Source organism: Osmerus eperlanus, chromosome 19 (genome assembly GCF_963692335.1).
Source record: "Osmerus eperlanus chromosome 19, fOsmEpe2.1, whole genome shotgun sequence".
Taxonomy (NCBI): domain Eukaryota; kingdom Metazoa; phylum Chordata; class Actinopteri; order Osmeriformes; family Osmeridae; genus Osmerus; species Osmerus eperlanus.
In genome coordinates, this window is record NC_085036.1 from 14,570,298 (window position 1) to 14,595,449 (window position 25,152).

General features: G+C 55.3%; 3 protein-coding genes across 3 annotated transcripts in view; 2 read left to right on the top strand and 1 right to left on the bottom strand.

Annotated features, from left to right (window-relative positions):
* LOC134039171 (neurofibromin-like) overlaps positions 1-25,152 on the bottom strand; it is a 51,666-nt gene that overhangs the window by 15,877 nt on the left and 10,637 nt on the right. The window contains 24 exon segments of the mRNA XM_062484876.1: positions 1,090-1,430; positions 2,100-2,532; positions 11,242-11,352; positions 11,827-11,973; positions 12,235-12,381; positions 12,717-12,814; positions 12,976-13,134; positions 14,638-14,700; positions 14,789-14,924; positions 15,530-15,633; positions 16,129-16,290; positions 16,978-17,060; positions 17,063-17,188; positions 17,394-17,575; positions 18,596-18,712; positions 18,837-18,920; positions 19,134-19,256; positions 19,452-19,591; positions 19,734-20,078; positions 20,201-20,284; positions 21,586-21,659; positions 21,806-22,052; positions 22,271-22,394; positions 23,695-23,774. Coding sequence (XP_062340860.1) covers positions 1,090-1,430; positions 2,100-2,532; positions 11,242-11,352; positions 11,827-11,973; positions 12,235-12,381; positions 12,717-12,814; positions 12,976-13,134; positions 14,638-14,700; positions 14,789-14,924; positions 15,530-15,633; positions 16,129-16,290; positions 16,978-17,060; positions 17,063-17,188; positions 17,394-17,575; positions 18,596-18,712; positions 18,837-18,920; positions 19,134-19,256; positions 19,452-19,591; positions 19,734-20,078; positions 20,201-20,284; positions 21,586-21,659; positions 21,806-22,052; positions 22,271-22,394; positions 23,695-23,774 — 3,710 coding nt within the window.
* On the top strand, positions 3,057-5,213 carry LOC134039174 (putative uncharacterized protein DDB_G0288537). Its single transcript, XM_062484878.1, has 2 exons — positions 3,057-3,223; positions 3,595-5,213. The coding sequence occupies exons 1-2, from the start codon at positions 3,066-3,068 to the stop codon at positions 4,526-4,528; spliced, it is 1,092 nt and encodes a 363-aa protein (XP_062340862.1). The 5' UTR covers positions 3,057-3,065; the 3' UTR covers positions 4,529-5,213.
* On the top strand, positions 6,992-11,045 carry LOC134039172 (oligodendrocyte-myelin glycoprotein-like). The gene is made up of 2 exons (XM_062484877.1): positions 6,992-7,447; positions 9,091-11,045. Exons 1-2 carry the CDS (start codon positions 7,437-7,439, stop codon positions 10,442-10,444), a joined length of 1,365 nt encoding a protein of 454 aa, XP_062340861.1. The 5' UTR covers positions 6,992-7,436; the 3' UTR covers positions 10,445-11,045.

The following is a 25,152-nucleotide window of genomic DNA, read 5'->3' on the forward strand; positions in this document are numbered from 1 at the left end:
TGAGGCTGGGGGTACCTAAAGCTGGGGGAGAGGCTGGGGGTACCTAAAGCTGGGGGAGAGGCTGGGGGGTACCTAAAGCTGGGGGAGAGGCTGGGGGGTACCTGAGGCTGGGGGTACCTAAAGCTGGGGGAGAGGCTGGGGGTACCTAAAGCTGGGGGAGAGGCTGGGGGTACCTAAAGCTGGGGGAGAGGCTGGGGGTACCTAAAGCTGGGGGAGAGGCTGGGTGTACCTAAAGCTGGGGGGTACCTGAGGCTGGGGGTACCTAAAGCTGGGGGAGAGGCTGGGGGTACCTAAAGCTGGGGGAGAGGCTGGGGGGTACCTAAAGCTGGGGGAGAGGCTGGGGGGTACCTGAGGCTGGGGGTACCTAAAGCTGGGGGAGAGGCTGGGGGGTACCTAAAGCTGGGGGAGAGGCTGGGGGGTACCTGAGGCTGGGGGTACCTAAAGCTGGGGGAGAGGCTGGGGGTACCTAAAGCTGGGGGAGAGGCTGGGGGTACCTAAAGCTGGGGGAGAGGCTGGGGGTACCTAAAGCTGGGGGAGAGGCTGGGGGTACCTAAAGCTGGGGGGTACCTGAGGCTGGGGGTACCTAAAGCTGGGAGAGAGGCTGGGGGTACCTAAAGCTGGGGGAGAGGCTGGGGGTACCTAAAGCTGGGGGAGAGGCTGGGGGGTACCTGAGGCTGGGGGTACCTAAAGCTGGGGGAGAGGCTGGGGGTACCTAAAGCTGGGGGAGAGGCTGGGGGTACCTAAAGCTGGGGGAGAGGCTGGGGGTACCTAAAGCTGGGGGAGAGGCTGGGGGTACCTAAAGCTGGGGGGTACCTGAGGCTGGGGGTACCTAAAGCTGGGGGAGAGGCTGGGGGTACCTAAAGCTGGGGGAGAGGCTGGGGGGTACCTAAAGCTGGGGGAGAGGCTGGGGGTACCTGAGGCTGGGGGGTACCTGAGGCTGGGGGTACCTAAAGCTGGGGGAGAGGCTGGGGGGTACCTAAAGCTGGGGGAGAGGCTGGGGGTACCTGAGGCTGGGGGAGAGGCTGGGGGTACCTAAAGCTGGGGGAGAGGCTGGGGGGTACCTAAAGCTGGGGGAGAGGCTGGGGGTACCTGAGGCTGGGGTCAGAGCTCCCCAGGTTCAGCAGGGCGATGTTGAGCAGCGTCCCTGGCACGTCCTTGGGCCTGATCTTGGTGTGCTGGGGGATGGAGTCAGGCTGAGACAGCTCCCAGCGCGTGCGGATGTGGATGATGGAGTGCACGATGGCCTCACACTCCTGGTGCATGAAGGTGAGGGGAGTGCCCTGGTTGGCGATGGTCAGGGTGAACTGGTTCTCATCCACCAGGCAGATCTCCTCGATCTCAGAAGCGTAGTAGATGTCGTTGAGGAAGACAGACTGGCCCAGCACGCGTGTCCTCTCTGCTGACGTCACCTGTACTGCCGTGGAGCCCACCTGGAGGTCACAGAGCCAGACGGGCTGGCACACCTTACTGACACACTCAGATTCATCACTGAGCCATTTAAGACGAACAAGGCTTCAGCCCGGACCCCCTCACCGGCCCCCTCACCGGCCCAGCCCCCCTCACCGGCCCAGCCCCCCTCACCGGCCCAGCCCCCCTCACCGGCCCAGCCCCCCTCACCGGCCCCCCTCACCGGCCCAGCCCCCCTCACCGGCCCAGCCCCCCTCACCGGCCCAGCCCCCCTCACCGGCCCCCCTCACCGGCCCAGCCCCCCTCACCGGCCCAGCCCCCCTCACCGGCCCCCTCACCGGCCCAGCCCCCCTCACCGGCCCAGCCCCCCTCACCGGCCCAGCCCCCCTCACCGGCCCCCTCACCGGCCCAGCCCCCCTCACCGGCCCAGCCCCCCTCACCGGCCCAGCCCCCCTCACCGGCCCCCTCACCGGCCCAGCCCCCCTCACCGGCCCAGCCCCCCTCACCGGCCCCCTCACCGGCCCAGCCCCCCTCACCGGCCCAGCCCCCCTCACCGGCCCAGCCCCCCTCACCGGCCCCCTCACCGGCCCAGCCCCCCTCACCGGCCCAGCCCCCCTCACCGGCCCAGCCCCCCTCACCGGCCCCCTCACCGGCCCAGCCCCCCTCACCGCCCCCCTCACCGCCCCCCTCACCTTGATGGAGACCTTGGTGTCCTTGTGCGCCAGCTTCAGGGCGTTGTGGAACACCTTGAGGTCCTCCTCCAGGGCCAGCGTGGCGGCCGGCAACTTCTGCTGGTCCGGCTCCACGTGTTCCGCCAGCCGCGCTGGAGAGTCGATGAACAGCAGCTTCTTGCTCCCCTTCAGTCCCGTGAGCAGGCGCTCGTGGTACTTGGTGTACTCCCTCACCCAGGTGTTGCAGTTGTAGATGTAGATGGCTGCCACGTTCTCGTAGGCGAACCCCGGGAACACCACAAACCACTTGGACAGGAAGTCGGTCTTGAAGCGGTTGCTGGGGCCGGCGTGGGTGAGGTCCACCACGATCTCGTAGGGCTTGGCGTAGTAGGGCTTGAGGGTCAGCAGGACATGGTAGATGAGGAGGTCTCCGTTGATCTGGCCCGTCTTGAACCTGCGGGGGTCAGAGGCAGGAGGACACAGGTCACACAGGGTGGTACTGGGAAGGGAGGGGGGGCGTTCAGATGAAGACTGGTGCAGAGATACTGGAAGTGAGGGAGATTTTCCAATAATCGACTAACAGTGGGTTTCCAGTCAGACCGTGTGCAGGCTAAAGAAAGAGGAAGTAGAGAACCAACAAAGATGAGTCACTCCATCCACATTTCCGGGGTGAGGATATTGGCTTACGATTTACTTTCAATTTGTTTAATTAATACATTTAAATTAAACGTGTTTCGTTTCATTTATCCTAAACTCAACAATAAGCTCCAGTTAGCTTTTGGGAAGTAAACAACAAACAAAGCAACTTTGTACAAAAGGAACTAGCTTCTACTAAACACTTCTCTCATTTTGCCACGATCACAATGAAGCCTGCTTGTGCTTGAGCTGCACCTGCAGCAGGAAGTCACCCCGTGGACGCTAGTGTGACCGGCCACAAACACACACACCACCTCAAATAGATGAGTAGAAGTGAGAGAGGAAAAGGATATGCGTCATGGTGTGATAGGCTGGGTGCTGTGTGTGATGTGTCGTATCACATGTTCGTCTGTCACACATCACAGTACAGAGCCTGGTGCTGCTCTCTCACACACGAGCTCTTTAGTATCCTGTCTCGTACGGGTTTCATCTCCACACGGGAAACAAAGGTATGTGGGATTTAAAACTTTTGGGGAATTTTGATGTTTAGATGACTGAGCAACGAGAATAAGCTCCACCTACAATGTTGGAAAAAATTTGATAGAAGATGAAGATTATCCACGGTTATCTGAATAGCCACATTCTCACCAGCACTGAACAAACATGTGCACATAAAAACCTCAGCTGCGACGACTTGTTCTTCTGAGATTTCTGGTCTAATCTTCAAATCCCATTTCTGTTATGCAAATTTGACAAAGCATGACAAACGTACAACTAAACTTTTGACACATAACAAAAGAGGAACAGAATCTGTCGTGTGACAGTGTGTCCTGTGTGTCCTGTGTGACAGTGTTCATGTCTCTCGTGTGTGTCTCTCCAGAAGTGCGATGCTGTCCAGGTTGTTTCTCCTGCTGTCCTGCCTGGCCCTGCTGTCTCCAGGGAGGTGTACCATCGAGGTCAGCTCTAACGGATCTGCTGAAGGGACCATGAGTGCAACAACAGACCACTCAACACTTTCCTCGGCCCAAACACCCAACGATCCAACACCATCATCTCCATCATCAGGTCTCTCTAACGCCACCTCAGGAAGAGGCATCTTGCTGAACAGCTCCCCACCAAGCAGCACTCATAGAAGGCTCAACACACCCACCAGGACCTCCTCCACCCAGACCCCCGCCAGCCCCAGCTCCAGCCCCGACACTGATTGTCTGTTCCGCAGGAAGCACGGCAGCATCCTGGTATTGGCGGTGGGGGCACTGTTGGGGCTCTGCACGGTGCTGATGGTGGTTTCCGTGGTGATGTGGTTCCAGCTGTGCCACCTGAGGCGCCAGGTGGCGAGCCAGGGCCAGGGGGGGCGGGTGGTCCGCAGCAACGTGGACCTGGTGAACAGCTGCTCCCTGGGGGGCACCGCCCGCAGGAAGGAGCAGGCCTCAGAGACCAGCCTGCTGATGGAGGAGGTCAGACGCACCAAGGGGGAGTTCAGGCTCTCCCTGGAGGGGGCAGAGGAGGAGGAGGACCAAGAAAAGGAGGACCAGGAGAAGAACCAGGAGAAGAACCAGGAGAAGAACCAGGAGAAGAACCAGGAGAAGAACCAGAAGGAGAACCAGGAGAAGAACCAGAAGGAGAACCAGAAGGAGAACCAGGAGAAGAACCAGAAGGAGAACCAGAAGGAGAACCAGGAGAAGGGAGGAGACGAGGCCAGCAGGCCAGAGGGACCCGGAGGTTCTGAGGGGAACTCAACATCACCACCTGCCGGCCAGGGCGCACCCATTGCCACGGAGACCACTGCAACCCCCGGCGACGTGGTGGCGTGAGGCTGAAGGCTCCGCCCTCAGAACACAACAACATGTTCCACAACGACATGTTCCACAATTAGGTGTTCCACACCCAAACCAGACGTAGTTCTGGATGTTGCCAGACGGGTTGGTAGTACTTGACAAGATAACGTTCAGATAACGTAAATATAACTTAAGATAAGATATTGAAATAGGATATTAGCGCACCACTGCTTTAGGAAGGAAATATGTTGTGTGTGATCATTCTGTAAATAATTTGTGTACATTCTGTAACAGTGTACTGTGTCCTGCACGTTTTTAGTGTTGTGTTTAAGCAAAAAAAAAAAAAAAACTTGATGAATAGTTCCATTGTACAATACGGTTTAATCCGTATGTGAAATGCCTGATCACATGAAAACCAAACCTGCATACTTTTTTTGTTTTTTTTGCCTAAATGTTTATTATGAACTTGTCATAAGGAGTCAGATGAGAATGGGGAGTCAGATGGCTGAGCGGTTAGGGAGTCGGTCTATTGATCAGAAGGTTGCTGGTTCGATTCCTGCTCGTGAAAAATGACGTTGTGTCCTTGGGCAAGGCACTTCACCCTACTTGCCTCGGGGGAATGTCCCTGTACTTACTGTAAGTCGCTCTGGATAATAGCATCTGCTAAATGTAAATGTCTATTGCTAAATAAAATTGTCCTGCATCCGCCCATGCAGAGAGGAAGTGAGATGTTTTAATCGTGTTTCCATTCAGGTCCCAGACTTCTCCTTTTAGACACAACAGACCTACATAACAGGTGTGCAGATACAGATGAATAGATGCGTTCCACATCGACTGCAGCTGCATGAAACGACCGGCGAGAGACGCCGCTTGCAGGGGAGGAGTTGAAAAACGGCTCCGTAAAGTTGGACATCCCAGCTTCTTGTGGTTTGCTGTGTTGACGTCAGTCATGGCCGATCAAGCGCTGTTTGCTTACTTTATCGTTGAAAAACTGCATGGTTTCGAATTTAATTGTTTTCGCATTAGAACTCGCAAGAACCAGTGCACTGAAATTTGATATTTTATGTATTGGGCTATGTTAAACTCTTTCTCCAATCTGCAGATTGATAATACAACCAGAACTCAATTAAACTTCTGTTAGTAAAGAGACAGACTAAAACACTTTCTTCAACAATAGTAGGCTATCGCAGTCTGTCAATAAAGGCAAATATTTAATTCAATTAAACAGTTTGGTCCGGATTTGAGCAATGGCGAAACTGAAGGTGTCAGAATAAATACAAAAAACCAACAAAGTTGTGAGTGAGTCTGGCCAATCATGAAATAGCTGTGTCGTCATTAGAACCCATGCAGTTGCTCTTGAGAAAATGCGCTCAGCTACACAGCCGGCAGTCGATCTCACGCTACTTTGATGGATACGTCACAGTGACCTAGCCTCTGCGCCGTCTCAAGTCGGACAAAAAGTCTAACCAGAATTCACTGCTTCAAGTCAGCCGGCTGTCGAACACACGTAATAACACGGACAACCTCATCTAACTGCGTGACAGAACTGAGTTCCTCTTTACTGAAGCTTCTCAGGCTGCCGATGTTTCACCTCACCTAAGTGTGTGTGTGTGTGTGTGTGAATGTGTCAGTCTAAGTGTGTGTGTGAATGTGTCAGTCTAAGTGTGTGTGTGTGTGTGTGTGTGTGTGTGTGTGTGTGTGAGTGAGCGAATGTGTCAGTCTAAGTGTGTGTGAGCATGTGTGTGTGCATGTATCCATTTCACAGAGGCGGACACCAGTAAGAAGACAGAGCATTAGTAACCTGAGGCTGTGTGCCCCGGGAAGCACCGCAGGCCCGGAAACAGCAGCCTCCTTTCACCCCGGAGGAGAAGGCAGCCCCACGAACACTACCACCACTTTACAGTCACATTACTGACTACAAGAAGAACGGCTGTTTATATATCATGCCTAGTCAAGATGGGTTATCCTTGATGAGGACACATTAGTTACAGTGATGATGATGATCATCTAAAACGATGTGAGTGAAAACATTGAGTATAACACAGTAGTCAACTTCAAGTCCGAACAGGCATTGTGTATTTTTTACTGCTTGCTGCAGAGACAAGCCGATTCCATATTTAATTATTAATCTGCAAAGAGAGAAGGCAAGAAAGGGAGAAAGAGTGAGGGAGAGAGAGAGAGACAGAGAAAAGCAGATTTCTTCGAGTGAGAGGTTCTGATTATGAAACATCATAGTCAGCATCTCTCATCTCCTCAGTCATCAGTAGCAGTGGAGCAACTCTGCACTGTATTCTACTGCTCTCCCCCTCCCCTCTTCCATCTCCCCCTCCTCCTTCCCTCCCTCTCCTCCCTCCCTCTCTCAACCCTTCAACTAGTGTCCCCCCTCTCTCTCTCTCTCTTGCATTCTCTCCATCTCTCCTCCCATTTTATCCCTACAATATCCCCTCTATCTCCCTCCCTCTCCCTCTCCCTCTCTCTCTCCCCTCCCACTCCCTCTCTCTCCCTCTCTCTCCCTCCCTCTCCCTCCCTCTCCCTCCCTCTCCTTCTCGCTCTCCCTCTCGCTCAGTGTGGCTCTGGAGGCTGCAGAGTGCTGTTGTAGCCTGACGCCACCTTCCTTGCTGGGGCTACAGGAGAGCAGAGCTCCCAGGTCCAGCTCTCCCAGAGAGAGAGAGGAAGAGAGAGAGAGAGAGAGAGAGAGAGAGAGAGAGAGAGAGAGAGAGAGAGAGAGAGAGAGAGAGAGGGAGATACAGGAAGAGAGAGAGAGGGATAGAGAGCTTCAGGAGATTCTTCTGGAGGCAGGCGTGAGGAGGAGCAGGAGGGGGTTAACAGTCCGACCGAGGGACTGGGTCAAGACAAGAACATCCAGCAGAACGGACGCAGCAGAGAAGACAAAGGAGAGGAGGTGGAGGAGGAGGAGAGAGGAGAACGCTGACTGGATGACAAAATGAGGAAACGGTGAGTGTTTCTAGTTTCCTTTTTTTGGTCATAGATGTACGCTGCGCACACACACACACACACACACAGAGGAGGACACACAGTGACAAACCTGTGTGAGTGTGTGCAGTGCAGTGAGCTGTCTGCTGGCTCTGGGACCAGGCAGACAGGCAGGGACTCCTGAGGCTCCGTATTGTGCTCTGCTAGCGTCTGACCGTCACCACTGACCGTCTGGGGGACAGGATGCTGGACGTGCACACTGGGGGACAGGATGCTGGACGTGCACACTGGGGGACAGGATGCTGGACGTGCACACTGGGGGACAGGATGCTGGACGTGCACACTGGGGGACAGGATGCTGGACGTGCACACTGGGGGACAGGATGCTGGACGTGCACACTGGGGGACAGGATGCTGGACGTGCACACTGGGGGACAGGATGCTGGACGTGCACACTGGGATTTAGAACCTTCTGCAGGACGAGTATGGCTGCCACACACCTGACTGACACCCCGGCAATCTACTGTTGCTTTACTGTGACACCATCACACATGCACGCACACGCACGCACACCCTGAGCTGGGATCTCTGCAGCCGTGCACACAGGCAGCATCATCATGACGTGTGTGTGTGTGCCAGATGTTAGAGCCAAGGGGGGGGGGGGGGGGGGGGTCTGGTGGAGAGGAGGAGAGCAGAGCTCCTGTTCCTCACTGCAGTAACACAGCAACATGCTCCAGCTTCACATGCATTCACTCACAGCCTCCTTATCTGCCGACACTGCAGAGAAACACACACTGTGCTGCTGCTAAGCAGAGACACACCCACAGACTGTGCTGCTGCTAAGCAGAGAAACACACACTGTGCTGCTAAGCAGAGAAACACCCACTGTGCTGCTAAGCAGCCCTGCAGCCTAGCACAGCAGGTGTGAACAGGCAGGCTGGCTCTGCACACCAGACAGCTCAGACAGTCACTCACCTGTGACTGTGAGAAGCTGCGCTGCAGCGGCCTGGCCTTCTGATGTTTTGATGTGTGATGATGTTCTGATGATGTTCTGATGATGTTCTGATGATGTTCTGATGTGTGATGATGTTCTGATGATGTTCTGATGATGTTCTGATGATGTTCTGATGTGTGATGATGTGTGATGATGTTCTGATGATGTTCTGATGTGTGATGATGTGTGATGATGTTCTGATGATGTTCTGATGATGTTCTGATGTGTGATGATGTTCTGATGATGTTCTGATGTTCTGATGTGTGATGATGTGTGATGATGTTCTGATGTGTGATGATGTTCTGATGTGTGATGATGTTCTGATGATGTTCTGATGTTCTGATGATGTTCTGATGATGTTCTGATGTGTGATGATGTGTGATGATGTTCTGATGATGTTCTGATGATGTTCTGATGATGTTCTGATGTGTGATGATGTTCTGATGATGTTCTGATGATGTTCTGATGATGTTCTGATGTTCTGATGATGTTCTGATGTGTGATGATGTTCTGATGTGTGATGATGTTCTGATGATGTTCTGATGATGTTCTGATGTTCTGATGATGTTCTGATGTGTGATGATGTTCTGATGTGATGATGTTCTGATGATGTTCTGATGTTCTGATGATGTTCTGATGATGTTCTGATGATGTTCTGATGTGTTACCAGACGAGTGTTGCTGATGCCCCCAGATGCCACGCCCCCCTGTGCTGGTGTGCTGATGCTGCTGGCGTCCCTGCTGGTGGGCGGGGCCCTGGGGGCGTGCCCCCCGCTCTGCTCCTGCAGCTCCAGCCACAGGCAGGTAGACTGCTCCAGCAGGGGCCTGAGCAGCCTGCCACTCGGCCTGCAGCACAACTTGCACTCCCTCAACCTGTCCCACAACAACCTGGCCAGCCTGGACCACCAGCTCAGCTCCTACACGCACCTGCGCCTCCTCGACCTGTCCCACAACCGCCTGGTCTGGCTGCCCTCCGCGCTGCCCCGCGGGCTCTGGGAGCTCCACGCCGCCCACAACGCCATCCGCCTCCTGGACAAGAACGCCACGGCCTACCAGTGGAACCTGCGTGTCCTGGATCTGTCCAGGAACCAGCTGGAGCGAGCCGTGTTCATCAACAACACGCTGACCAGCCTGCGCTCGCTTAACCTCAGCCACAACCGCTTCTGGACCCTCCCCACCAACCTTCCGGCTGGCCTGGTCACGGTCGACCTGTCCCACAACTCCCTGCTCCAGGTGCTGCCTGGCTCCCTGGACCGCCTGCCTCGCCTGGAGCACCTGGACCTGCACGCCAACCGCTTCTCCGGGCTGGGGCGTGGCGTGTTCGCCCGGCTGGCCGCGCTGCAGCTGCTCTCTCTGGGAGAGAACCCCTGGGCATGCTGGGAGCACGCCAGCATCAGCCCCCTGCTGTCCTGGCTCCAGCACACCCCCGCCCGCGTGCTGGGCTGTCCCTGCAGCGCCAGGCCCGTGTGTGGGCAGGGGGCCCGGGCCCCCAGGGCCGGGGGGTGGCACTATGCCTCCTACACGCTGCCCCCCCTGGCGGCCAGCGAGCCCAGCGGGGGGCAGAGCTGGCCCCCCCCACATGCCAGACCCACCGGGTGGTGGTATCTGTCTGAGCCCATCCACCACACCCTCAGAGCCCCCTCCTCCTTCACCCCGCACCCCCACCACCTCACCTCCACTCCCCCCTCCTCCTTCACCCCGCCTCCACCCCCTCCCCCCTCCCTGCTCTCTCACACCAGCCCTGCAGAGAGTCCTCTCCCCAGAGACACGCCCAGCCCCACAGACCTGCTGCTCCTCACACACAAACCCCTGACCACTGACCCCTCCGTCCCCCCAGACCTCCCTCCTCCTCCCCTGACCCCGGCCAGCACCAGGAGGACCCCGACCCTGAGGACCCGGAGCGTTCGCCGGCCCAACCAGACCCTCCCCAGCGGGGTCCGCAGCCAGGCCCCCGGCCCCCTCCCATGCTGCCCCCTCCAGGGCCCCCTCCCCCTGGGTCTCCTGGCCCTGGCCCTGCTCCACTGAGAGCCCCAGCCTGGCTCCTCTGCTCAACACAAGCACAACAGAGCCTCTTTGTTTTAGGATAGCTTTGGGGCAGAGAGAGAGAGAGACATGCTCCTTTTTGATTGTTTTGATTGTGTGTCTGACTCCCTCTGAATGGACTGTCCTTTTGCAACTTGAAAACTGTGATAGTGTCTCCATTCAGCAGGCTTCCCTCTACTGTAACTCTAACCCTTCCTAACCAGGTGTCAGACCCTGTGTAACTCTAACAGGACGCTCAGTGATGCTCTGCTATTGTCCTGCCAGTTCATCTCATCACTCTGCTCCGGAGGAGGAGGGGGTTTAACGCGTCGTTCTGGTGAATGTGTGTGTGTGTCAGGAGGCATGTCACTTCACACCTGTCTGCATGTCTATGTTTCCGTGGCTACCAGAGAGATGAGCATGTCCACCTTTTTTTCAGCTAATCTGTCCTTCATCAGTGAGTCCCTGAAACATGTGGTGAGGTTTGAAAACTGTCACCTCTGCTGTGTCTGAAACATGTTGTGAGGTTTGAAAACTGCCACCTCTGCTGTCTGGCTGGGCTGTGGGGGTGGTGGAATCACTGATTTGAACATTATGAGTCTTTTTCCACTGATGTTTCTGAATAAAACAGTTATATGGTATGTTTCTGATGTCTCGGGGCGTGTGTCTGGGGGAGAGATGAAAGGAAAGCTGTAGAGAGGTGTAGAGAGGTGTAGAGAGGTGTAGAGAGGTGTAGAGAGGTGGAGAGAGGTGTAGAGAGGTGTAGAGAGGTGTAGAAGACCTAGTGCCCCTGCCCTCACCTGCGTGTGACGTAGTAGAACACAGGGATCCCTGTCTTGGAGGTGCCAGCCTGGTAGAAGATATTCAGGGTCTTCAGGGCTTTGAACTCCTCTTTCTCGTGCACCTGATGCCTGGGAGAAAAACAGGAGTCAGGACACCTGGTCACATGTCATGTCTATACTTCCTGCCCTCGCCTGGTCACATGTCCTGCCTTCACCCTCCTGCCCTCGCCTGGTCACATGTCCTGCCTTCACTTCCTGCCCTCGCCTGGTCACATGTCCTGCCTTCACTTCCTGCCCTCGCCTGGTCACATGTCCTGCCTTCACTTCCTGCCCTCGCCTGGTCACATGTCCTGCCTTCACTTCCTGCCCTCGCCTGGTCACATGTCCTGCCTTCACTTCCTGCCCTCGCCTGGTCACATGTCCTGCCCTCACCTGGTCATGAACCCCTCACCTGGTCATGAACCCCTCACCTGGTCATGAACCCCTCACCTGGTCATGAACCCCTCACCTGGTCATGAACCCCTCACCTGGTCATGAACCCCTCACCTGGTCATGAACTCCTCACCTGTTCATGAACCCCTCACCTGGTCATGAACTCCTCACCTGGTCATGAACTCCTCGAACTTGGAGCTGGTGAGGTTGAGGCTGGACCAGTGTGTGTCAGCGACGGGCTTGTGCTCTGGAGGCCCCAGGTAGGCCAGCAGCGTGGCCATCTTGTCAAACGGCCGTCGCCCCACCGCCTTGTGGTCCCTGAACACAGGAGGGGTTAACACAGGAGGGGTTAACACAGGAGGGGTTAACACAGGAGGGGTTAACACAGGAGGGGTTAACACAGGAGGGGTTAACACAGGAGGGGTTAACACAGGAGGGGTTAACACAGGAGGGGTTAACACAGGAGGGGTTAGCGAGGACAGGACATTTTGCGCCCCCTCTAGGAATCTTCCAGACAGCATATCAATGCTAAGGCAGACATTCTGTGTTCCCAGCTGAAACACACACACACACTCTTACGTGTTGCTGGAGAGGTACTGTCCGATCTTCTCCTGGTTGTTCCACAGCAGGCGGTGCAGGGCCAGCACGTTGCCATCGCTGCTGAAGGACAAGCTGTGGTTCACCGAGTCGCTGGCAGGACAGTCGGAAGCGATGTCCAGGAAGAACCTGCCACCAGGACCACACAGGTTAGCCCAGCTGCCCCCCAGGACCACACAGGTCAGCCCAGCTGCCCCCCAGGACCACACAGGTCAGCCCAGCTGCCCCCCAGGACCACACAGGTCAGCCCAGCTGCCCCCCAGGACCACACAGGTCAGCCCAGCTGCCCCCCAGGACCACACAGGTCAGCCCAGCTGCCCCCCAGGACCACACAGGTCAGCCCAGCTGCCCCCCAGGACCACACAGGTCAGCCCAGCTGCCCCCCAGGACCACACAGGTCAGCCCAGCTGCCCCCCACGGCCCGCCTCCCCCGGGGAGAGAGACACTAGACAAGCTTGCTTTACCTTCTAGCTGCATCAAAGTTGCTTTTTACAAAGTCGTTGAAAGGCCTCATGTGCTCCTCTTTGGTGAATAAAACATGGTTGGCGATGCTCTGCAAGATCTGGGGAGAGACAGGGGGAAAGACCAGGAGGTTAGAAAGGGAGAGACCAGCAGACACAGAGAGACCAGAGGGAGAGCAATCAGCGGTCAGGTACAGCACAGCAGGGGTCAAGTCAGAGTGAGGCGCCCCCAGCGCCCCCCAGAGGCCAGTCCCCTGTGTACCTTGGACATGAGCTTCAGGCCGCGCTCTATCCTGGGCGGAGGTTTCTTGTCCAGGATGCCCGCCTCGTACGGAGACACGATGGCAGGGTTGATGAAGCGCAGGAACATGGCGCTCCCCACCGCGCCGATGCTGTTCTGGGGGAACCGCTGGCTCACAACCTGGGGGGAGAGAGAACGTCAGGAACAGAGGAGGGGGAGGAGATATCTGCTGGAGAGGAGAGGGAAACAGGGGAGGGGGAGGAGATATCTGCTGGAGAGGAGAGGGAAACAGGGGAGGGGGAGGAGATATCTGCTGGAGAGGAGAGGGAAACAGGGGAGGGGGAGGAAGCAAGAGGGAGGATGAAGAGGGGAGAGGAAGAGAGGAGAGGAGGTTAGGAGGAGGAGAGGAAGTGAGGAGGAGAGGAGGAGAGGAGAGGAGAGGAAGGACTTCAGTGTAGATGACCAGAGACCCGCTTCAAAAATGCGTTAAAAATAAAATAAGTAAGTAAGTAAGTAAGTAAGACTATTTATATAGCACATTTCATACAAGAATTGCAGCTCAAGGTGCTTTACATAAAGCACCTTGATTAAAAATAAGAGAAAAAAAGGAAGGCAATGTCAACAAGACGGAGGAGAGCTGGGCTTATGAAGCTGTCCTCAGAGAGCTGGGCTTATGAAGCTGTCCTCAGAGAGCTGGGCTTATGAAGCTGTCCTCAGAGAGCTGGGCTTATGAAGCTGTCCTCAGAGAGCTGGGCTTATGAAGCTGTCCTCAGAGAGCTGGGCTTATGAAGCTGTCCTCAGAGAGCTGGGCTTATGAAGCTGTCCTCAGAGAGCTGGGCTTATGAAGCTGTCCTCAGAGAGCTGGGCTTATGAAGCTGTCCTCAGAGAGCTGGGCTTATGAAGCTGTCCTCAGAGAGCTGGGCTTATGAAGCTGTCCTCAGAGAGCTGGGCTTATGAAGCTGTCCTCAGAGAGCTGGGCTTATGAAGCTGTCCTCAGAGAGCTGGGCTTATGAAGCTGTCCTCAGAGAGCTGGGCTTATGAAGCTGTCCTCAGAGAGCTGGGCTTATGAAGCTGTCCTCAGAGAGCTGGGCTTATGAAGCTGTCCTCAGAGAGCTGGGCTTATGAAACAGAGTCGACTCCACTAAACACAAACTCCAGCACATCCCATCAGAGCTCCGCTCCGCCTCGTAAGATACAGGATGAGTGATCGCTGCCTCAGTAACAAAGTTGACATTTATGACCTGCTGAGTTAGACGGCTTTCAAAAGGTCAGACAATTACATTTCCAGATGACCTTGCAATACCATCAACACGGAACACTGGTCCCAACTAATGGCACCTAAAATGCCAGTGTGACAATACAGGAACATTATACAGGAACATAAACACTATAGTTGGTCTCTGAAGCCCTCCAGAGCACCCCATGTATGGAGGAGAAAGAGAAGCAGTGGGTGTCTCTGTGTGTGATCCCCCCTCCAACAGCAGGAACCACCATGAGGAAGGACCACCAGCGCCACAACCAGTTCATTTCTTGTGGTGCACGTTAATCGAAAGAATTAGGTTCAGAAGTATTAGTAGTGGTGGAGACTGCGGGGGGGGGGGGGGGGTACAGGGGAAAGTGCAGCAGGAGTGCAGGTGATTATTGGTCCGTTTCTTTCAAGAGGAGGAGTTTCTCTGGACTTACTGATTTCTTGCTTTCCTTTTTCTCTTTAACTGTGGCTTTATGCAGTAGAGAGTGACAAGTTGCCTACAGAACAGAAATGGGCACAATACGTCACGACAAACACATGCACAACACACACAGGCTGGCACGCACACACACGCGCGGCCCGTACCTGGAACAGACAGTGACACACGCTGCGGAGCTGAGGGGGGAACTCAGTGGAGGAGTTGATGATGACGAGGAAGAAGCGCTTGGTGATCTGCAGCAGGCTCCTCTGGTTCTCCTCCAGGATCTCTGTCTGCTCCAGTCTGCAGGACAACCAGGAACATCACAACACCTGTGTGTGAGTGTGTGTGTGTGTGTGTGTGTCTCAGACAACTGAGGGGGTGGTGTGTGGGTATGTATGTGGTGTCTCAGACAGCTGAGGGGGTGGTGTGTGGGTGTGTGTGGTGTCTCAGACAACTGAGGGGGTGGTGTGTGGGTGTGTGTGTATGTATGTGGTGTCTCAGACAGCTGTGTGGGTGTGTGTGGTGTCTCAGACAGCTGAGGGGGTGGTGTGTGGGTGTGTGTGGTGTCTCAGACAGCTGAGGGGGTGTGTGTGTGTCTCAGACAGCTGAGGGGGTGGTGTGTGGGTGTATGTGGTGTCTCAGACAGCTGAGGGGGTGTGTGTGTGTCTCAGACAGCTGAGGGGGTGGTGTGTGGGTGTGTGTGGTGTCTCAGACAGCTGAGGGGGTGGTGTGTGGGTGTGTGTGGTGTCTCAGACAGCTGAGGGGGTGGTGTGTGGTGTCTCAGACAGCTGTGTGGGTGTGTGTGGTGTCTCAGACAGCTGAGGGGGTGGTGTGTGGTGTCTCAGACAGCTGTGTGGGTGTGTGTGGTGTCTCAGACAGCTGAGGGGGTGGTGTGTGTGAGTTACCTGGTAGGGTCGACCTCGAAGCTGATGAGCTGCCACTCCGGGGCGGTGATGACCCCCCTGAGGAGGGGTTCCAGCAACTTCTGCAGGTAGGTGGCCCCGTACACCTGCAACACACACACCTGAACACACAGCAGAGAGAGAGAGAGAGAGAGAGAGAGAGAGAGAGAGAGACAGAGAGACAGAGAGACAGAGAGACAGAGAGAGAGAGAGAGAGAGAGAGAGAGAGAGAGAGACAGAGAGACAGAGAGACAGAGAGAGAGAGAGAGAGAGAGAGAGACAGAGACAGAGAGACAGAGAGACAGAGAGACAGAGAGAGAGAGAGACAGAGAGACAGAGAGACAGAGAGACAGAGAGACAGAGAGACAGAGAGAGAGAGAGAGAGAGAGAGAGAGACAGAGAGACAGAGAGACAGAGAGACAGAGAGACAGAGAGACAGAGAGAGAGAGAGAGAGAGAGAGAGAGAGAGAGAGAGAGAGAGAGAGAGAGAGAGAGAGAGAGAGAGAGAGAGAGAGAGACAGAGAGACAGAGAGACAGAGAGACAGAGAGAGAGAGAGAGAGAGAGAGAGAGAGAGAGAGAGAGAGAGAGTCCAGCAGTGTACCTTAAAGCAGAAGGTCATGATCTTGCTGGCCAGGCTGTTGCCCCTGAACAGCGTCTGCATGGAGTCTGCCAGCTCCACCTCCTTAGAGAACATGTTCCACAGCAGCTGGTAGAGGAGGTGCCGCGAGTCGAACAGGGTGACGAGGACCCGTGCCAGCTCATCCTGAACACACCCGCACCACAGACTGTCAGAGCGGCCTCCACAACAACACACACACACTGTTTATACTGCACAGCCTACTGTCATTAACACACACACTGTTTATACTGTACAGCCTACTGTCATTAACACACACACTGTTTATACTGTACAGCCTACTGTCATTAACACACACACTGTTTATACTGTACAGCCTACTGTCATTAACACACACACTGTTTATACTGTACAGCTTACTGTCATTAACACACACACTGTTTATACTGTACAGCCTACTGTCATTAACACACACACTGTTTATACTGCACAGCCTACTGTCATTAACACACACACTGTTTATACTGTACAGCCTACTGTCATTAACACACACACTGTTTATACTGTACAGCCTACTGTCATTAACACACACACTGTTTATACTGTACAGCTTACTGTCATTAACACACACTGTTTATACTGTACAGCCTACTGTCATTAACACACACACTGTTTATACTGCACAGCCTACTGTCATTAACACACACACTGTTTATACTGTACAGCTTACTGTCATTAACACACACACACACTGTACCTCATACATCCATTAAACCACGATAGCGTTGTGTATTGCCAATAGCCCCTGGGTTTGACTATCAATGCTTCATGAGGTCACATCCTGGGTCAGAGGTCACAGATCTGTGTACGTACCCACTGAGAGCAGGGCACCACGTTGGCCAGGGCCATGGCGATGGGCAGCTCTCCCTGGTCTCCCATCATGGTGACCAGCTCACCAGCCTCTCAAAGCGGTCAGCCAGCACCGTCTCAGCCAGCGTGTCAAACTCTGTCCCCTGCTGCAGGATCTTAGTGAGCACCTCCATGAAGGTGGCTCTGGTCTGCAGGTCCTTGTGGTAGCCCAGGCCTGGGGGACGGAGGGGAGGAGAGATGGAGCATTTCTCTACAAACTAGAAACTTTGTGTCGTATTGTGTGAAAAAAAGTTTTTTCAAAAGAACATTTCCCCAAAACGTTTTTACAAAATATTTACTCCAAAACGATTTTTTTTTTTTTGAAAAAAAAAAGGTTGGAAAAAAGATGTTGTGCTCCAAAGTGGACTTCCCAGACTGACCTATGGAGTGCATGAGGCCGCTGTCCACGTTGGCGTTGAGCAGGTTGGACATGGCCAGCACGGTGCAGTGCCTCAGAGACGCCAGGCGCCGGGACATGCCCCTCTTCCTGCCTGCTACCTGCTGCCCATCATCCTCCACCTCACTGCAGTCGTTCAGCAGGTTCATGAACAGAGTGAAGTACCTGGGGGAGGAGGGGTGGAGAGGAGGGGTGGAGAGGAGAGGAGGGGTGGAGGGTAGAGGAGGTGAAGGGGAGGAGAGGAAGAGAGGAGGAGAGGAAGAGAGGAGGAGGGGTGGAGAGGAGAGGAGGAGAGGAGAGGAGGGGAGAGGAGGGGTGGAGAGGAGGGGTGGAGAGGAGAGGAGGAGAGGAGAGGAGGGGAGGAGAGGAGGGGTGGAGAGGAGGGGTGGAGAGGAGGGGTGGAGAGGAGGGGTGGGTGGAGAGGAGAAGAAAAGGAGAATGGATGTCAGGAATCATCATTGCAGTGACCAACATTCCTGCTGTTCAGCAGCTATGAGTGGAGCGAGGCTGGGGGAGGAGAGCGAGGCTGGGGGAGGGAGCGAGGCTGGGGGAGGAGAGCGAGACTGTGGGAGGGGAGCGAGGCTGGGGGAGGGAGCGAGGCTGGGGGAGGGGAGCGAGGCTGGGGGAGGAGAGCGAGGCTGGAGGAGGGAGCGAGGCTGGGGGAGGGAGCGAGGCTGTGGGAGGAGAGCGAGGCTGGGGGAGGGAGCGAGGCTGGGGGAGGAGAGCGAGGCTGGGGGAGGAGAGCGAGGCTGGGGGAGGAGAGCGAGGCTGTGGGAGGGGAGCGAGGCTGGGGGAGGAGAGCGAGGCTGGGGGAGGGAGCGAGGCTGGGGGAGGGAGCGAGGCTGGGGGAGGGAGCGAGGCTGGGGGAGGGAGCGAGGCTGGGGGAGGGGAGCGAGGCTGGGGGAGGAGAGCGAGGCTAGAGGAGGGAGCGAGGCTGGGGGAGGGAGCGAGGCTGGGGGAGGGGAGCGAGGCTGGGGGAGGAGAGCGAGGCTGGGGGAGGGAGCGAGGCTGGGGGAGGAGAGCGAGGCTGTGGGAGGGAGCGAGGCTGTGGGAGGGAGCGAGGCTGGGGGAGGAGAGCGAGGCTGGGGGAGGGAGCGAGGCTGGGGGAGGGAGCGAGGCTGGGGGAGGAGAGCGAGGCTGGGGGAGGAGAGCGAGGCTGGGGGAGGAGAGCGAGGCTGGGGTTACTTGAGGAACAGCTGGGACTTGGCCTCCATCAGGTCCACCCCGTCTCCCTCCTCTGGCTGGAGAGGGAGACCTGCTAGCAGAGACACCACCGCCTCCATGCTGGCCTGGTCCAGATCCCTACACACAATAACACAAAGATTCATATCAGACCTGTGTGTGTGACCTGGTGATGCAGGGGGTGAGGTGTGACCTGGTGATGCAGGGGGTGAGGTGTGACCTGGTGATGCAGGGGGTGGTGTACCTAGTGAGACACTTGACATCATCATCAGCAGCCTGGTTGGAGGTCCCCATTACCCAGTCAGTCAGGTACTCCACCATCTTGTTCCTGAGGAGAGCAAGGTCAGCGACGTCAGTCTCTCTCCAGCACGGACGTGTGTGAGTGAGAGTGAGAGTGAGAGTGAGAGTGAGAGTGAGAGTGAGAGAGAGAGAGAGAGAGAGAGAGAGAGAGAGAGAGAGAGAGAGAGAGAGAGACAGAGACAGAGACAGAGAGAGAGAGAGAGAGAGAGAGAGAGAGTCAGTGTGTGTGTGTGTGTCTTACCTGAACTTCATCTCCTGACAGAAGGACAGGTCGTCTCGTCGCTCCATCATCACCTCCACCAGCTGGCACAGCTTGGTCTTGATCTGGATGGCGTGCACCATGTTGCCTAGGATACGCACATACCTGCAGACACAGGGCCGACAGGAAGGGCTTCACACACGGCACTCTGGGGCACCATGGAAACGGAAAGGCTTCAGGTGTGTGTGTGTGTCAAGTTCAAGTTTATTGTCAATGGAAAGTTTGATTGCTTTCCCAAGCAGGACATTAACAGTTGAAGTTAGGAGCGTGTGTGTATGTATATATGATGTGTGTGCTCACCTGACCAGGTTGAGCATCATGGTCTCTATGCTGGCCTGACCCAGGTGCTCAGAGCTGCCCTCTGTGTGGTTGTCCAGAAGGTTCTTCATGATGGCAATGGTCTGTTCCACAAACTGGGTGTTTGTGTCGTTGATAGGAACCTGCAGCAGGATGGAGGAGAACACGTCAAACACTCTCACCTCAACAGACACACCAAACCCAACAATCAATAATAACCGATCAACATCGTTAAATCGCCCGATGTTCGTGACAACCATAACGATCGCCAAGCGCTCTCCTCACCGGGCCCTGCGCGTCGAAGAAGCGGCTGATGGCGTTCCTCAGCTTGTTGAAGAGCATTGGATAGAGGGCGGGGCTCAGCTCCAGACCCACCAGGTCCTTCACGTTGGTGCGGATCTGGACGCCCCTCTCGTGGCTGCACACCAGCAGGCTGAGCAGACGCTCCAGGAAGCGTCCCAGCGGGGTCTCTGTGTTACTGCCCTCGCAGGAGCCCATGGAGATCATGGAGGCCTTCCTCTCGCTCTGAGGGCCCATAGGGGGGCTGTACGTGGCCAGGCCGGGGGCGGAGCGTTGTTGGAGGCACACACCCCCGAGGGCACACAGGAAGCCCGTCATGTTGATCCACTCCTGGAGAGGGGGGAAACACAGAGTCACATGTCAACGTGACGGAAAGAGACTAAGACATTGACCAACAAAAAAAGACCAAGACATTCTGATGGCGTCACATGGAGGCTGTGGGCAGAGCTCACCTGGCCATCCTCCAGCTTGGTTTTGGGGTGTTGGAGGATCAGTTTGGTTGCCTGCTCCCATTTAGCGTGCGTGTCCTCCCAAGCCTAGCACCAACGAAGAAGAAACACAGCAGTGACTCCTCGAGACATCCTTCCTGGGTGGAGACCCTGTCCGTCTGTGTGGGTAGAGAACCTGTCTGTCTGTCAGGGTGGAGACCCTGCCTGTCTGTCTGGAGATCCTGCCTGTCTGTCTGTCTGTCTGGGTGGAGACCCTGTCTGTCTGGGTAGAGAACCTGTCTGTCTGTCAGGGTGGAGACCCTGCCTGTCTGTCTGGAGATCCTGCCTGTCTGTCTGTCTGTCTGGGTGGAGACCCTGTCTGTCTGTCTGGGTAGAGAACCTGTCTGTCTGTCAGGGTGGAGACCCTGCCTGTCTGTCTGGAGATCCTGCCTGTCTGTCTGTCTGGGTGGAGACCCTGCCTGTCTGTCTGTCTGTCTGGGTGGAGACCCTGTCTGTCTGTCTGTCTGTGTAGAGAACCTGTCTGTCTGTCAGGGTGGAGACCCTGCCTGTCTGTCTGGAGATCCTGCCTGTCTGTCTGTCTGTCTGGGTGGAGACCCTGCCTGTCTGTCTGTCTGTCTGTCTGGAGACCCTGTCTGTCTGTCTGTCTGTCTGGGTGGAGACCCTGCCTGTCTGTCTGGAGATCCTGCCTGTCTGTCTGTCTGGGTGGAGACCCTGCCTGTCTGTCTGTCTGGGTGGAGACCCTGTCTGTCTGTCTGTCTGTCTGTCTGTCTGGGTGGAGATCCTGCCTGTCTGTCTGTCTGTCTGTCTGGGTGGAGATCCTGCCTGTCTGTCTGTCTGGGTGGAGACCCTGCCTGTCTGTCTGTCTGTCTGTCTGTCTGTCTGTCTGGAGACCCTGCCTGTCTGTCTGTCTGGGTGGAGACCCTGCCTGTCTGTCTGTCTGTCTGTCTGGGTGGAGATCCTGTCTGTCTGTCTGTCTGGGTGGAGACCCTGCCTGTCTGCCTGTCTGTCTGTCTGGGTGGAGACCCTGCCTGTCTGTCTGTCTGTCTGGGTGGAGACCCTGCCTGTCTGTCTGTCTGGGTGGAGACCCTGCCTGTCTGTCTGTCTGGGTGGAGACCCTGCCTGTCTGTCTGTCTGTCTGGGTGGAGACCCTTCCTGTCTGTCTGTCTGGGTGGAGACCCTGCCTGTCTGTCTGTCTGTCTGGGTGGAGACCCTGCCTGTCTGTCTGTCTGTCTGTCTGTCTGGGTGGAGACCCTGCCTGTCTGTCTGTCTGTCTGTCTGGGTGGAGACCCTGTCTGTCTGTCTGTCTGTCTGGAGATCCTGCCTGTCTGTCTGGGTGGAGACCCTGCCTGTCTGTCTGTCTGTCTGTCTGGGTGGAGACCCTGTCTCACCTCTGTGTTTCCTGCTGTGGGGTGTTCTATCCTCCTCAGCAACGCCATCACTCTCTTCTGCAGGGCTGAGCGGCCTGGGAACACACACACATTAGCAGAGCTTGGCCAGTGAGAAGCCTCTGCACATCTGCTCAGCACACATGAAGAGACCACCCTCTAGTGGTGAAACCGCTCAACGCTCTAGTTGACCAGGACCACCCAGCCGCCCGGGCCTGCCCACCTGTGGACTTCATGTTGCTGACGGAGGCCAACTCGATGAAGGTGTTGTAGTTGGGCAGGACGCTCTGCACCGGCATGTCATCCAGGCTGCAGCGGATGTCAGCCTCCTCACAGAGGTGGCGGAAACAGGACATAGCCACCAGCACGGCCTCGGCGTCAGGGCTCCACAGGAACATGTAGAGGCTCACCTCCAGCTTGGTCTGGGCCTGCCGACAGGTGGGGATCCCACTGCCCAGCGTGGCACGCTCCTGGAGAGGGGGGCGGGCGAGGCAGGGGTTCACTCACAGAGCCACGCTGCTGCACCTGGCTGTGCTACATAGAGCACTGAACTCATTCTGAAACAACTCAAATATATCCATATACCCAGGATGCAACTGGTTCTAGAGGAACATTAACTAGGTAACAGCATACCTGGTTCTAGAGGAACATTAACCAGGTTTGCTAGTTCCAGAGGAACAAAACGTACCTTGTTGCGGAGGAGGAACTTGTTCCTGCAGATGAGAATCTCTCTTAGCCACTTGAGGATCTCTGTGCTGTTGATCATCTGGTGGCCAATCAGCTTCTTGCAGAGGAAGAACAGCACCTGGGAGCTGGGGGACACGGCAGCCAATCAGAAGAGACACCCTGAGTCACATGCTGCTGCTATTGTTGTTGTTTTTGTTGTTGTACTGGACTGATGGAGACCTGTCATACTGAGGTGAGTTATGGAACTGTCTCTGGTACCTGAGGTGAGTTATGGAACTGTCTCTGGTACCTGAGGTGAGTTATGGAACTGTCTCTGTGATAGTACCTGAGGTGAGTCATGGAACTGTCTCTGGTACCTGAGGTGAGTTATGGAACTCTCTCTGGTACCTGAGGTGAGTTATGGAACTCTCTCTGGTACCTGAGGTGAGTTATGGAACTGTCTCTGGTACCTGAGGTAAGTTATGGAACTCTCTCTGGTACCTGAGGTGAGTTATGGAACTCTCTGGTACCTGAGGTGAGTTATGGAACTGTCTCTGGTACCTGAGGTGAGTTATGGAACTGTCTCTGTGATGGTACCTGAGGTGAGTTATGGAACTGTCTCTGTGATCGTACCTGAGGTGAGTTATGGAACTGTCTCTGTGATCGTACCTGAGGTGAGTTGTGGAACTGTCTCTGTGATCGTACCTGAGGTGAGTTATGGAACTGTCTCTGTGATCGTACCTGAGGTGAGTTATGGAACTGTCTCTGTGATGGTACCTGAGGTGAGTCATGGAACTGTCTCTGTGATGGTACCTGAGGTGAGTCATGGAACTGTCTCTGTGATGGTACCTGAGGTGAGTCATGGAACTGTCTCTGTGATGGTACCTGAGGTGAGTCATGGAACTGTCTCTGTGATCGTACCTGAGGTGAGTTATGGAACTGTCTCTGTGATCGTACCTGAGGTGAGTTGTGGAACTGTCTCTGGTACCTGAGGTGAGTCATGGAACTGTCTCTGTGATGGTACCTGAGGTGAGTCATGGAACTGTCTCTGTGATCGTACCTGAGGTGAGTTGTGGAACTGTCTCTGTGATCGTACCTGAGGTGAGTTATGGAACTGTCTCTGTGATCGTACCTGAGGTGAGTCATGGAACTGTCTCTGTGATGGTACCTGAGGTGAGTCATGGAACTGTCTCTGTGATGGTACCTGAGGTGAGTCATGGAACTGTCTCTGTGATGGTACCTGAGGTGAGTCATGGAACTGTCTCTGTGATGGTACCTGAGGTGAGTCATGGAACTGTCTCTGTGATGGTACCTGAGGTGAGTTATGGAACTGTCTCTGGTACCTGAGGTGAGTTATGGAACTGTCTCTGTGATGGTACCTGAGGTGAGTTATGGAACTGTCTCTGGTACCTGAGGTGAGTTATGGAACTGTCTCTGTGATGGTACCTGATGTCCCAGAAGGTTTCGATGGGTGCATCTGGGTTCCACAGCTCGATGTTCTCTGGCTGATGCAGGACCAGGAGAGCCTATCAGATAAAGCAGCAGTGATAAGTCTCGGGACACCTGCTGGTGTATATCAGTAACTACAGTTGTATAGTACCTGTATACAGTTGTGTAGTGTGTGTGTGTGTGTGTGTGTGCGTGCGTGTGTGCAGTTGTATAGTAGCAACTCCAGTTGTCTAGAGTCTGTGTGGTGCAGGGATGATGAGTGTAGGAGAGTCTGTGTGGTGCAGGGATGATGAGTGTAGGAGAGTCTGTGTGGTGCAGGGATGATGAGTGTAGGAGAGTCTGTGTGGTGCAGGGATGATGAGTGTAGGAGAGTCTGTGTGGTGCAGGGATGATGAGTGTAGGAGAGTCTGTGTGGTGCAGGGATGATGAGTGTAGGAGAGTCTGTGTGGTGCAGGGATGATGAGTGTAGGAGAGTCTGTGTGGTGCAGGGATGATGAGTGTAGGAGAGTCTGTGTGGTGCAGGGATGATGAGTGTAGGAGAGTCTGTGTGGTGCAGGGATGATGAGTGTAGGAGAGTCTGTGTGGTGCAGGGATGATGAGTGTAGGAGAGTCTGTGTGGTGCAGGGATGATGAGTGTAGGAGAGTCTGTGTGGTGCAGGGATGATGAGTGTAGGAGAGTCTGTGTGGTGCAGGAATGATGAGTGTAGGAGAGTCTGTGTGGTGCAGGGATGATGAGTGTAGGAGAGTCTGTGTGGTGCAGGGATGATGAGTGTAGGAGAGTCTGTGTGGTGCAGGGATGATGAGTGTAGGAGAGTCTGTGTGGTGCAGGGATGATGAGTGTAGGAGAGTCTGTGTGGTGCAGGGATGATGAGTGTAGGAGAGTCTGTGTGGTGCAGGGATGATGAGTGTAGGAGAGTCTGTGTGGTGCAGGGATGATGCGTGTAGGAGAGTCTGTGCGATGCAGGGATGATGAGTGTAGGAGAGTCTGTGTGGTGCAGGGATGATGAGTGTAGGAGAGTCTGTGTGGTGCAGGGATGATGCGTGTAGGAGAGTCTGTGTGGTGCAGGGATGATGAGTGTAGGAGAGTCTGTGTGGTGCAGGGATGATGAGTGTAGGAGAGTCTGTGTGGTGCAGGGATGATGAGTGTAGGAGAGTCTGTGTGGTGCAGGGATGATGAGTGTAGGAGAGTCTGTGTGGTGCAGGGATGATGAGTGTAGGAGAGTCTGTGTGGTGCAGGGATGATGAGTGTAGGAGAGTCTGTGTGGTGCAGGGATGATGAGTGTAGGAGAGTCTGTGTGGTGCAGGGATGATGAGTGTAGGAGAGTCTGTGTGGTGCAGGGATGATGAGTGTAGGAGAGTCTGTGTGGTGCAGGGATGATGAGTGTAGGAGAGTCTGTGTGGTGCAGGGATGATGAGTGTAGGAGAGTCTGTGTGGTGCAGGGATGATGAGTGTAG